General features: G+C 50.7%; 2 protein-coding genes across 2 annotated transcripts in view; one reads left to right on the forward strand and one right to left on the reverse strand.

Annotated features, from left to right (window-relative positions):
• Nucleotides 1-1,951: 1,951 nt before the first annotated feature.
• Nucleotides 1,952-7,582, reverse strand: PNMA2 (PNMA family member 2). Its single transcript, XM_045585921.1, has 3 exons — nucleotides 7,438-7,582; nucleotides 4,427-4,560; nucleotides 1,952-4,133 (listed from the first exon to the last, which is right to left on the reverse strand). Exon 3 carries the CDS (start codon nucleotides 3,875-3,877, stop codon nucleotides 2,780-2,782), a length of 1,098 nt encoding a protein of 365 aa, XP_045441877.1. The 5' UTR covers nucleotides 3,878-4,133; nucleotides 4,427-4,560; nucleotides 7,438-7,582; the 3' UTR covers nucleotides 1,952-2,779.
• A 28-nt stretch (nucleotides 7,583-7,610) lies between these two features.
• DPYSL2 (dihydropyrimidinase like 2) overlaps nucleotides 7,611-13,501 on the forward strand; it is a 120,815-nt gene continuing 114,924 nt past the window's right edge. The window contains exon 1 of the mRNA XM_036450140.2: nucleotides 7,611-8,226. Coding sequence (XP_036306033.1) covers nucleotides 7,873-8,226 — 354 coding nt within the window. The 5' untranslated portion in view covers nucleotides 7,611-7,872. The remainder of the gene's footprint in view (nucleotides 8,227-13,501) is intronic.

The following is a 13,501-nucleotide window of genomic DNA, read 5'->3' on the forward strand; positions in this document are numbered from 1 at the left end:
GGCAGATTGGGAAAGTCTCAGCTGCTGCTTAAAACAGCCCAGATGATTAGATGTCAGCTCCAGCTGGTGTCCTGAGAGACTGAAATAATACACCTTCTTTTCTTCTGAGGAATTGATTTTGACATACACTTCTGGAGTTACCCTAGTTTTTAAGGAAGTGTCCATTTGTGTAATGCAGCTCCGGGCCAGGGACCACTCCAGGGCCAGCTACAGTGGAAGGCTAGCTTCTGAGAAGCCCATCTACAGGCACTATCTTCTGCTTTGCAACCAGCCTCTCCCTGGGCAAACTCAAGGAGTTCCTGGCTCACCCGAACAAGAAGGGGAGGGGAGAGACTATCCAAAGATTATGCTGCTGGTCAACAACAACAAACCTTTAGTGCACCTGACAATTGTCTCAGAGCCTCTTGCTCCACTTCTGTGTTTCTTTTCAGGTTTCACCCCTTCAAAACTCTGTGCTTTCTGAGTCTGGACTTGCAGAACTCTCTTGAACATGGTTCACCCTTATTATCTTTTTCTTCCTACTTTTTGTTGCTTTAGATGACCCCAGCCAGATTCAGTCCTAAGTGGGCCCCTCTTTTAAGGCTTGTCAGGACTGGTCCTCAGTGGGTGGTGGGGCAGAGAGGGTGAGCATAAGCCAGGAGGGAGCGAATGTGTTTGCAAATGGGGAGGTGATGATGGTGAGCTAAAAGAAATGCTACCATCACTCCCATCTCTCCTGAGGTGGGGAGGCTGGGCAGCTTCCATTCAAGGGACTTGAGGGCCACAGACTACAAGAGCCAGTGGTCAATTAAGGAATATGAGGACAGGGTATTCTGCAAGGATGCTGATAATATAGGCAAGTTTGTTTAGGGTTGAATATTGGTAGGCGTGTTAGAGGATCTTCAAGGCCAGCACCGGGAAGCACAGGTTAGCATGGACATGACAGTTAAGATGAGAACTGATGATCAGTGAGTCTTGCGTTGAGGATGGACAGCAAAAGAAAAGAGGATGAGAGGCTTGGCAGGACTGGTAGATACAGGTGGAAATGTCAGGTGATGCTTGAGGCCTGAAGAGGCTGATGGCTTGGGTGAAAAGCTATCGCAGCAGTGGGCTATGCAATCTTGGAGGCCTGTCTCTGAGGGTCAGCACTGGAGATGTTTAGTACAAGGTGAGACCAGTCTCCTAGGAGGTTGTTGCTGAAGTCATTGGGAGAGGGTACTGGGTAAGCATCAGGACACTCGCCTGATAATGGGTCGATCTTTACCGTGTACAGCCCAATGAGGAACCTCCCCCATTGCACTGTAGAAAAAAAGAGAGAAACATTTTCAAAAGGACCAAAGCTGAGAGGAAATTTTCACCCTGCACACATATATAGTAGAAAATGACTTCATCCAAGAAATGCAATATTTCAGCGTTCGGTCATTTTGCTGTTGGCAGAACAGAGGCTGGTGAGTGGTCTGAGTTAATTGCCTGAGCAAATGAGTCGGAGGTCTCTGAGGGACCTGGCCTCCATCTGTCACTTCTTGTATTTTAAAGAGAAATCAGAGATGGGTGGACTGAGCCCTCTCATCCCCGGAGACAAAGCCCAAGCATTCATGTTCCAGGATTTTGTTCTCAGGCTTGTATGTCTAGAAGAGTTTAAGACCTTTTGGCTTCGGAATGCTTTTCTAATCTTGCCTACCAACATTTTGCTTTTACCAATACTAGTAAAACTCCTTCAAGTCATAGCTTAAACAAAACCACACTGCATGGAACAGAAAAGACTTCAAGTTTTATTAGTATGCCTTTATTTTATAACTTCACATTTATAACATTTTATTTCACATATTGTCAACAAATGGAAACAGGGAGGGCATTGTCACGAGTACAAAATCACAGGAAATCAGGATGCACTGGGTGATATCGTGCCACTGTGGTTGAACAGTATTGAAAAATACAACTTGGGCAAATGATCAGACATGATCCCTTTAAAAAAAAAAATTATTTTCTTTCAATCTCAAGATATTCTTCCATTAACACGGTCCACAATCAGAATTATAATGTTGTTTCAAAGTCAAATCACTAGGAATAGTCCACAGTGGCTAGAATACTTTTCACAGACACAAGGCACTCAGACTTACCATAAAAGCTAAAAGGGCTTCTAATGCAATGTGCTCACCACTTGACTCACAGGTTACAGATGTATTTGCTATGGCACCACTGTTAGAACAGTAAAGAGCATGCATCAAGCAGAAAAGCATCACGATGATGATGATGTCTCTGTGTACTGAGGGCTTTCTATCCTCCAGACATCATGCTAAGTGCTTAAAAGGCCTTATGTCATTTGATCTTAACATAACAGCCCTCGTCCATTACCTTCTCATTTTTTCTGACGAAGAAAGTGATGTTCAGAGGATTTAAGCAAGTCTGCTGTACACAGAGCTACCATGCTGTGCTACATCAACTAGCGGTTCACTGAGTGGTGGCCATCGTTCTACTAGCACACTCAACATCAAGGGCATGCATGGGCCTGATTTAAATACCCCATGAGAAGCTACAGGTCCCTTAATCTATGGACATTAAGAAGAGGAGGGTGGTAGGGAGAGCTGTAGGAGGGTACAGGGAAGACCACTGTTGATGGAGGAAGACGTGGCGGGGGTGGGAGGGAGAGGGTGGTAAATTCTTTCTGAGAAAGAATCAAGACTTGGCTCGAATGCCTTGGTCTTCATTGCATTCACTAAAGAAAAGCGTATGGGAAAGGTCTGACTTAGCCTGGTAAAGGGGATGTCCCCGCGGCCCCATCCTCGCTCTGCCTTCGCTCTCAGTAAATCGGCTCCTTATGCCAGTGGCCATACTCATCGTCGGGGTCATCGTGCTCATCGTTCTTTTCGTTTTCATAAGCGGCCTCTTCCTCCTCCTCCTCCCGGATCACCCTCATTAGCTCCAGGAAGCCGGGGTAATGCGCCTGGTCCCTCAGCTCCCTCAGCCTGCACCACAGGCTCTCGCTGAGGCTGGCCCCGGCCAACACCTGCTCCAGGCGCACATGGTCGGCGATGTTCTTGGGGATGGCGCGCTTCTCCACCGCCCTGCGCAGCAGCATCTCCAGCCGCAGCACGTAGGCCGAGACCTTCTCGCCCTCCGCCTGGTAGGTCTTCAGGTACCTCACCTGGGAGGCCCGGCGGCTCTCCAGGCTCCCGAACACCTGCTGGAAGGCCTCCACGCTCTCCTGCACGCTCACGGAGGGGTCGTCCGCCTGCAAGATGCGCAGGAAGTCCAGGGCGGGGCCGCGCAGGCTCTCCGCCAGCCACCTTTTCTTCTCGGACTCGCTCACCGGCCACTCCCTGACTATCTCCTCGGCCTGTGACAGCCAGACCTCAAAGGAATCCTCCTCTGGGCCGGGCACGGAGTTGCCCGAGAACAGCCGCAGCTTGCGGTACCGCATGGGCAGCAATGGCTGCGGGGCATGGGCCACCGCCTGCCCCACCACCTGGGCCAGCAGCTCCGGCGACAGGCTGGGCGCGGCGCCTGGAGACGCTCCCTCGTGCCCGAGGGCTCGGAACATTCCCCGGACTGTCTGCCCCTCCTTTTCTAGAAAGAGGTGCAGTCTCTCAAGAAACTCCGCGTCTTGGTTAGGGGTCTTAAAGACCACTTTCCAGACGCCCCCCTTCCCCTGAACCTCCCTGGGGATCTCCGAGACATCAGTGTCTCCCAGGAGTTCCAACAAGACAGCGCTGGTATTCTCCTGCTTCCTGACTATCTTGCCCAGCAGCCGGTACCTGCCCAGGGACTTTAAGGTGTCCCGGAGAACCTCCTGGATCTCAGCCTCCTCACACCCCACGGGGATCCCCGTCACCATCAGCGATTTCTGCTCATCCACACTCATGATCCGGCACCAGTCCTCCAACAGCGCCAGTGCCATCGTCACCAACAGCTACTGGCTCTAACTCTAGGGGTACAATGAATCAGCAGTGCACGCAGGCACTCCCTTAGGATTTTAAGTAAGGATAAAGCCCCGAATCCCTAGCCCACCAGGGAAGGGGTTTCCGGTCAGGTCCCCCCAACAGCAGCCCGAAGTCTTCTGGACCAGTAACCAGTGGCTCTGGAGGTCCCCAGCTGCTGAGTCTCTCCAGATGCTGGCACACGTGTGGCGGTGCTGACCCTTCTCTGACGGGTCTCTGTGGTGAAACAATGGTCAGTTACCACACAGCCCCCTCCTTCCCAGGAAGCACCCACACTCCCATTACGGGCAGCAGTGAGGGCAGGCAGGGTTCTACCCTCCACTGTATTTGTGTTCACCCCATGGTCAGGTCTCTGCTGATAGTGACTTTTCCCCCTTTGGGGACCCTCCTGCAATCCCACTTCTCCGCCATTCACTCATCAGACATATCCATTAATGTCTGAGCCCAGCTGTGGTCAGGACTCAAGATCCTTTCCCCGTGAAGAATGAAGTCAGAAGATGGCCAGATACCTGTTTTTAGGATTCCAGAATATTCTGTGGGAGTCAAGAAGCTTGTTTATTCAGCTTCTAGCAAAGGAAGATATCACCCAACTCTACAATGCTCGCGTCTTGGTCCTTCTTAGCTCCAGCCACGCCAAGCTGCCCTGTTACACATAAATAGTAATGGTGTGTTTTCATTGCTCAATAATATCCGATAATAAAATCTGTTAATGCGCTTATTAAAAATATGACAATCCTTCACAATGTAATTAAATCTACTAAACAATATACAGTAGTTACTTCAGTTCTTTGATTAAAAAATACAATTAGAAATCACTCTGACATTTAAAACCAATAGCAGTATAACAATATAGCGTATAATACACTTTAATATGGTAATATAGACATAACAATTTAATATAGGCCTAACAAATTTTAAGCCTCAGGGCCGAGCTTGGCCAGTGTGGCTCTGTGATTGAGTGTTGACCCATGAACCAGGAGGTCACGGTTCAATTCCCAGTCAGGGCACACGCCTGGGTTGCAGGTTTTATCCCCAGTGGGGGCCGTGCAGGAGGCAGCCGATCAATGATTCTCACTCATTGATGCTTCTCTTTCTTTTTCCTTCTCCCTTTCTTTCTCTGAAATTAATAAAAATATATTTAAAAAAAATCTCAGGGCTGAATAAGTTAAACCTGGAATTATGAATTTATTCTCTTCTGTTATGTCTGGCCAGGCTTTGCAAATGCAAAAGGAGTTGTTTCTTATGCTTTGAATGTTAAGTTCTAACAGGACACTTTCTTCCTAACATTTGAACTTGAATTGGGGTCCTTTGAAGAAAAAGGAAAAGAGAACCAGTGGAGAATGGGTAATGTGAAAAGAGTGCCTAACATCTCAACTTACTGCTGTGGGGTGGGAGTTGGGGCCCTGACCACTCCCTCCCGAAGCCTGAAAATCTCCATCTCGCCTAAAGGGCTTTCTATGCCACAGATGCCAACTTGTAACCATTGAGGCAGCTGCTCCAGCTGCAGGCACCTTTCCCCTGTCCCTCTGCATGGCTCTGAAGGCATGGTGCATGCCCGGGGCAAGGAGGACAAAGAGATGGATCACACCCTGGCCCAGCAACCCCAGGGATCTGAGTCCGGTGACCTGTCTATGCCCCACTAACATATGAGGGAGACTTCCTCTTCGCTGTAATACTTCAAGGCACCCCCAATGCCAGGAAGAAATATCTTCAAGGTGTGCGTAGTAACTGCTCTGCTGAGGTCAGGATACTCTGGGTGGCTTCTTCCTCCAAAGGTAGTCTCTCCCTGCAAGGTGACTTTCAAATACAAAGATGGCAACTGAACCATGGTTCTTGATACACGGATTGAAATATTTGGTTGGGAGGGGGAGGAAGGGGAAATCATACATATTCTAACATAAAGATAGAATTAGTTGGAAAAGGAACCAGACTTTCAGGTGGAAGAGCCCCATTGGATTTGTTGGATCATTGAATTAGATAGTGGGCAAAGAGCCTCAATCTCTCTAAACCTCAGTCTCCTTTTACCCTGGAAAACCTCGACGGTAAAGCGCTCAATGCACTCATCACACTCGTCTTCCGGGCTGCAGTGAGTAGAAAATGACGCAATTCGTGTGGAAGCACTTTATTCAGATGGAAAGCACATCTGGTTTGAGGTCCGAATGCCGGCTTCTGCTTATCTCAGCCCTCACAGTATTCCTCTTTCCTCTTCCTCCCCTTCTCATCTCCCTACCTGCGTCATGATGGGCTCAACCTGTAACTAATGGGTAGTCCTCCAAATTTAACTCCTTTCACAATTGGGGGTGGGGGGTGGGGGTGAGAGTATCCCCATTTAATCCTTCCAGGGGCAAGGGCTGAAGATGGGAAAGAATCCCTGGTCCCACTGTCCAGCATGATGACTTGCAGTAATCAGCCTCTCTTAACCCAAACCCATCCTAATGCCTGAGCATGCGCAGACCTCCCTCTTGAGCCGCAAAGGATGAGCAACATCTCTGCAGCATTTTGCCACCGTAGGGAGGGGCGGGGCTTGATGGAGGGATTGATGTGGATACAGGGGAAAACATGGGGATGCGAGCGAGCAATGGAGAATCCATCCGGGGCCGCGTTAGTGGCCCAAATCCTCACACATCTTTAGCCTGCTTCGCCACCCGCAATTCAAAGCACTCATCACAGCCGGCACCCCATCTCCTCCCCCCTCTGGGCACGCGCCCCGCACTGAGGCCTCCAGCACCCGGCTCTGGCGCAGTGCGCAACAGGGTGGGGGTACCGGGCCGGGGAGGTCTGGCGCTTTAGAGATGGGGCTACAATTTGCGCCTTTTCATATCATACCATTTCAAAACACTCCCCTGCCCTTTTTCATACCATTTCAAAACACCCCCCTGCGCCTTGTGACGCAGTGGCGCAGTTAGCAGTATATGGCACCCCCTTCTCTTCTCCCCTTCCCCCGCGCCCTGCCTACACCCTCACTCACCAAATATTAATTGTCCTGATGGGCTGGAATTCGCAGACTGCATTCTTGGTTATATTCTCAAGGGCCCGTAGATCTACGTCTCTTTTTATACCACCCGCCCATCCCCCCATCATCTGCTACGTCTCCGCATTTCTCTCGGCCATGCTGTGCGCCCCCAGTTTCCCCCCCCTCCCCCAACCTCAGTGGATAAACCAAGCGGGTGGACTCCCAAAGCCTGTGGGTGGACTGAAGCTCTGCTGGCCCAGGGGTCGTGCAGCCCCCGCCTCCGCGAGGCCTGTGCCATCCCTTCTCCATCCTCACTGAGGCCCCTTCCTCTCTCCCCGGGTATCCTGGCCGCCGCCCAGTTTGCCCCCCTTTGCGCACCATCAGCTCGCCCCCGGGGAAGCGGGCAGGGGCCCTCCCCGCCGGGGGTCCTCGCCCCTGGCCCACCTCCGCAATGCGCAATGCGGGAGCGGGGGGCGCGGGGCCGGGCAGGTGGAGGAGGGGGGAGGGCGCGTTGGCCAGGGGCTGCGCCCTCGGGTCTCCATCCCCGCGCGCCCACCCCATACTCACCCGGAGCCGAGAGCGGTCAGCAGACCGTCCGCTCCGCAGCCAGGAGCCGATGGTCTGGCTGCTTCACTTCCGGAGCGCGTCCTCCCTCGCCGCCTCCCCCCTCCCTCCGCAGCGCTCCGCCTCCTATCCCCGCGCCCCGCCCCGCCCCCCGCCCGCCGCTGCCGGGAACGGGCAGGCTCCCCCCCCGCTGCCGCAGCGGCCGCCCAGCCAAACCCAACTTTGCAGCTCGCGGAGCTCCCGGGCGGGGCGGGGGCGTGGGCAGGGGAGCCGGCGGGTCGGGAGGAGGGGCGGCGGGAGGGTCGCCGGCTCGCAGCCTCTTCCTTACTGTGCACCTTGCGGCGAGCAGAGCGGCGGCCGGGGGCTGTGCTCGGCAGAGGCGGACCCGGGGGCCGCAGCAGGGCGGACGGAACGAGGGACCCTCCCGAGCCCCGCGCCATGGCCGAGAGGAAGCAGCCCGGGAAGGCGGCGGAGGACGAGGAGGTCCCTGCCTTTTTCAAGAACCTGGGCTCGGGGAGCCCCAAGCCCCGGCAGAAATTCTGCGGCATGTTCTGCCCGGTGGAAGGCTCCTCGGAGAACAAGACCATCGACTTCGACTCGCTGTCGGTGGGCAGGGGCTCGGGGCAGGTGGTGGCCCAGCAGCGGGACGTCGCCCACCTGGGCCCGGACCCGCAGCCGCCGTACTCCCGGCAGGGCCGGCGCGCCGGCGGGGGGCCATCTGTTGAATCGGGCCGGAAGGTGGAGATCCGGAGGGCCTCGGGCAAGGAAGCCCTGCAGAACGTCTACGACCAGGTGGGTGTGGGGGAGGGGAGGCCGGAGGAGGGGGCCGGGGCTCGGGGACCGTCCCTCCCTCGCCTCCCAGAGTGCCCACCGCCCTGCCCCGCCCCGGCTCTATGCCAGCAGCACCCCACCCTGCTCTACCCGTCTCCAAGGGTGCGGAGGGGCTCCGGCTGGGCGCCGGGGCGGCTGCGCCCACAAAGGCTGCCAGAGCCGATCCGGGTCTGGGGGATGAAGGGGGGAAGGATGGGCCGATCCTCGGCTGGGGAGTGGGGTGGGGTGGGGTCGCAACGAGGGGCGTGGGGATGGGCGGCGGTTCCATTCTTCTTAGACCCTCCCGGGCGGCTCCCCGTTGCAGCTGTGGCTGGGTGTCCCACCCTTTTTTTTTTTTTTTTTTTTTTGATGCAGCTGCGGAGGCTCCGGGTAGAGGCCCGCGGGATCCCCGGGGGTCGGGCGGGGCTTGAGTGGGGATGGTGGTGGGGGGCTTGGACCGCTGCTGCCTCTGAGCCCAGTGCGCTCTCCACCGCACCTGCTCCGGCTCTCTCGGCGCCCGCGTCCCGAGCTGGAGGCCAGCACCATGGTCAGCGGCGCCTGGACCGCCGGAGACTCTCGTCACCCTGGTTTCCTGTTCGCAAAGTGAGAAGAGCCTGGGAGGCGGTGAAGTCACCCGAGGAAACACAGACGCTCCCAAATAGCCCAAATGCACAGCAAAGTTCCGCTAAGTATCTCAGCGAGGGCTTTCCAGAGTGCCCCACCCCCCGCCCCCCCACCCGCCCTGGGCTTGGAGATGGGGACCAAGTGGATTATGTCCAAAGGGTAAAAGGAAAAGGGAAAACACCTTCACATGTTGAATAGATTGTCAAGATGGATTGGACTCCCTCTGCTGTGTTAATGGGGAAACAAAGAGAAGCAATATAGTAAGCCTTGATTTTAGAAAATGTTTGTCACCTCTGGCAAAAATGAAGTGTGTATGTTAAGTGAAGTCATCTTCTCACACCAGTTCCCCCCCCTTTATCAGCGTGACCCCCATACTTGTGCAACCCGCCCCCCCCCCCACATATACATACACATACACACACACCGTAATTTCTCAACGGATGAATTACAGTGTGAAATGTTTTAACACTTGTTTGCTGTTTCTCTCCCAGACCCATTGGTGAAGATGAGACATGAGTCAATGATGGATTATTTATTGAATATCTATTATGTAGCTTGCCTTGTGGGGCTAGGGGAAGGTTAGCTATAAAAGAAGATCAAGGCAATTTTTTTCCTCAGGGGCTTCTAAAGTAATTGGGGGTGGTCTCTGCATATTCACGGAGTGATTCCGCAGTCATTTCTTTGGCTCAACGTCAGGGTGTGTGCTGACAATGAACACATCAGAAAACAATGAACAGTTGGTGATAATATGTTCATGGCCCAAATATGTTACTGTTTCCCGATGTAGCATAGAGTTTTGCAGCTCTTCACTTTTATTATAGTTTGAGTGCATCATGTTGCATTGGAAATTCTACAACTATATTGAATTTTTTAGAATTTAGTAAAACAGCATGTACCCAACTTTAATGAGTATTCTCACATTTAAATACAGGCAGGGAATGTTATTTAAAATATTAGCTTCTCCTTTAATTATTATTATTTTTTTAGCTCTTCCCTTTTATAGGGCCAATTCTAGGAAAGATAAACCATTTGCTGTCATTTTAAAAAGAGAGGGCAACTAAATACTTAATTGATTCCTCTTCCCACAGCCCTGTCCTCTGATCTATTCCTCTGAGTCAACCAAAACTTAATCCAAAAAGCTCACTCTTTTCCAAGTCATTAAACAAACTTTGATATTTGAAGTAAAGTTTTTCTTAACAAAAAGCAATATTGATTTTGAGAGAGAGAGAGAGAGAGAGAGAGAGAGAGAGAGAGAGAGAGAGAGAGAAACATCAGTATGAGCAAAACATTGATGGACTGCCTCCTGCACGCCCCCTACTGGAGACCAGCCCACAATCTGGGCATGTGCTCTGACTGAGAATCAACCTGAAACCTTTTGGTGAATGAGACAACACCTAACCAACTAACCACACCAGCCAGGGCTGAAGTAAAGTTTCTGACAGTGAAAGCTGAGTGAGTGTGAAATGCTTCCCTATGTGAATACATTGGGTGGGAGCAAACCATGATCATATAGCCTCACAGTTATGCCCATATCCTCGCCTTCAACACCTCGTTGTTGGCTGGGGATCCTAATAACCTAAAGGGAGGAGAAGAATGCCTTGAGATAAGGAAGAGGTCATTTCCCCCCCAAAAAAATGGCAGCTCAGGGGACAGAGATTAAAAGTGGCCATCTTGATAATGATGGCAGTGAATCAAAATTCAAGTTTGAAAGGCAGAGTTTCACTGGGTTGAATAACATCTCTTCTCCTGTTCATTTAGAACCTTAGTTATTTGATCATCAGAACTACCAGTTTGAACACTCCAAATTTAACTGAAGTTCTAAATTGTAAGCCTAGGGCCGTGGTTGGCAAACTGCAGCTCGCGAGCCACATGCGACTCTTTGGCCCCTTGAGTGTGGCTCTTCCACAAAATACCATGGACTGGACGAGTCTATTTTGAAGAAGTGGCCTTAGAATAAGTTTAAGTTTAAAAAATTTGGCTCTCAAAAGAAATTTCAATCGTACTGTTGATATTTGGCTCTGTTGACTAATGAGTTTGCTGACCACTGACCTTGGGTGTATGAAAGAGATTTGAAGAGGAAATACCCAACCAAAACTCAGACAGTTTTAGCTTCTGCAAACCCACATTTGTACCAGAGGACGATTCTGGCTTGGTCTTCTGCAGCCTTCCCTGAATTTTATTTTTCTTTCTTTTTTTTAATTTTTAATTTTAATTTTTTAATTTTCATTTTCAAGGTTTATCTTATCACGTAAGAGTTGTTCCTATGGGATTTGTTTCATTCATGACTGAGAGTATTTACCAGGATCGGTACTTACAGTGTTTGAATATTTCACGTTTATACAAGAGAACAAAGGGGTGTGTGTGTGTGTGAACATGGTGATTTCCAAAAGCACAGTTGGACCCACCATTTTGACTGAGTCAAGTGGTCATTACTTAATTTTTAGCTAATGAGCAGGGTGATGACCAGCATCTCAGTGCGTCTTCTCTGAAGCCCTAGCACAGAGAGGCAGGGAACTGAGCAAGTGGATTGAGGCCCCGGCCCACCCCCCTCCTCCTCCCTGAATCTTTGTTTATAGACGTTAACACCTGGTCACAGAATTGGCTTTGTCCACCTGATGCACCAGGGGTTCTCCTATTCCTTTTGCAAGGCTTTGGGAGGGAAGGGAACAGATTCCTTAGCCCAGAGGCAGCATGGCCTGTGGGAGACCAGGAAAAGTGTCTGAGTTTGCATTTGCAGGTGCCAGCAGGTCAGCACTGGGAAGCACTGGGCGTGGCTTGGGCTGGGCTGCTAGGTTTTGGTGAAAGGCCAGAGCCAGTGTTGTGAATGCAAATAAGACAAGCTTCTATCTTATTGCTGTCTTTTTTTCTTTTTGTCCTTGGGGAAGTTCACCTTGGGCTACAGTGAGGTTAAATGGATGACCACCCTGTGAAGGATTTGAGCCCCTTGGAACAGAGAGCAGAGGGTCAGCACTGCTGCCACATCTCCCTTGCCAGTGCCCTGGGGTCCCTCAGCTTCCGCCCTTCCTCTTGGGAATTCCCTGCATTCCATCCGACACAGCTTAGCCGGAACCAGCTATTCCACCAAGGAAATTAGATCCTGAGCATCCCGTCCAGAGGAGCTCCCAGGCCCTTCTCCCAGCAGCAAACAACCTGACTAGAGTGGCAGGAGAGTGAGTCTCCACTTACCAGAGCAGGTGCCAGCCTGTGAACTACACAAGAGTGTTGCTGAACTTGACAAAACCACCGGCTCTGTAACATGCTTTCTGATATTCCTTTCCATTCTATATCCCCATCCCCTGTCCCCAAATTAACTCCCAGCACTGGCTGCTCAGGGACCCTGTTGCCCTCTTACTGTTCAACGCTACCCCTGCTCCACTCTGGTCATGATGCTTTTTCTAGATCTTTCTTTCTCCCAAAGCAACAAATTCTGAAATCACTCCCTTCCCCTCTGCCTTCGCCTCTCTCATTCAAAATTCCTACCCTGTGTTAATCTTAGCTAGGGAGAAATCCCAATAATTGAAGGCATCCGTATCTTCTGTGAATGGCTGTTACACAAGTTGTCCCTAGAGATGCTTGCTTGATCAACAAAAAGAACGTCTAGTTAGCACAATGTGTGGTGGAGATTTGGCTGGGAGCCTAGAACAAGAGTATTGATTTGATACTTGAGAGGGCACATTGTTTCAAAAGAGGAGATGGAAACCTGAGCATTTATGTGCTCAGGATCCCCCCACAACTATGACCCTTCTGGGTTCAAAGGGAGAGGGGTGCTTGGAAGGAGAAGGAAATGTTGATAATCTGTAATTATTGGTTGCTCTTGATTTACCAAATGATTATTGAAATAATCAGATCATTAATTTAAAAAATATATATGTGGTGAAATACACATACCATAGCCCTAGTCGGTTTGGCTCAGTGGATAGATAGAGCGTTGGCCTATGGACTCAAGGGTTCCAGGTTTGATTCCGGTCAAGGGCATATACCTTGGTTGCAGGCACATCCCAGTAGGGGGTGTGCAGGAGGCAGCTGATCCATGTTTCTAACTCTCTAGCCCTCTCCCTTCCTCTCTGTAAAAAATCAATAAAATATATTTTTAAAAGAGAAATACACATACCATAAAATTTAACATCTTAACCATTTTTAAGTGTACAGTTGAGTCGTGTGAAATTTATCCATATTGATGTGCATCTCCAGAGCTTTTTCATCTTGCAAAACTGAAACTCTTCACCCATTAAGCAACATATACACCTCTCCCTGCCATCATTCTGCTTTCTCTATGACTTTGACTAAGTACCGCCTATAATTGTGTTTATCTTTTTGTGGCTTATTTCAAAATGTCCTCAATGTTCATCCATGTAGCATGTGACAGGATTTCATTTTTAAGGCTGAATAATATTCCTATAATTAGTTACATTTCAATGATATTGAAAAGTTGTCGCTCAGTTAATATGCATTTTGGGAGGAAGTAAGAAGGGTTACGTTTGGGATGCCACAGACTCGCCCGCCACCATCTGGGGACTAGAGCTTGAGTAGAAGAAAACTCCTTCCAGCTAATCATCTTTTCCCTCGCAGCTCAAAGGTGGAGAGGATAATTGCTGTCAATGAATTCTGAGTGACAACATCTGGCCGTGACCTC

The sequence above is a fragment of the Pipistrellus kuhlii genome, unplaced genomic scaffold, assembly GCF_014108245.1.
Source record: "Pipistrellus kuhlii isolate mPipKuh1 unplaced genomic scaffold, mPipKuh1.p scaffold_m20_p_21, whole genome shotgun sequence".
NCBI lineage: Eukaryota > Metazoa > Chordata > Mammalia > Chiroptera > Vespertilionidae > Pipistrellus > Pipistrellus kuhlii.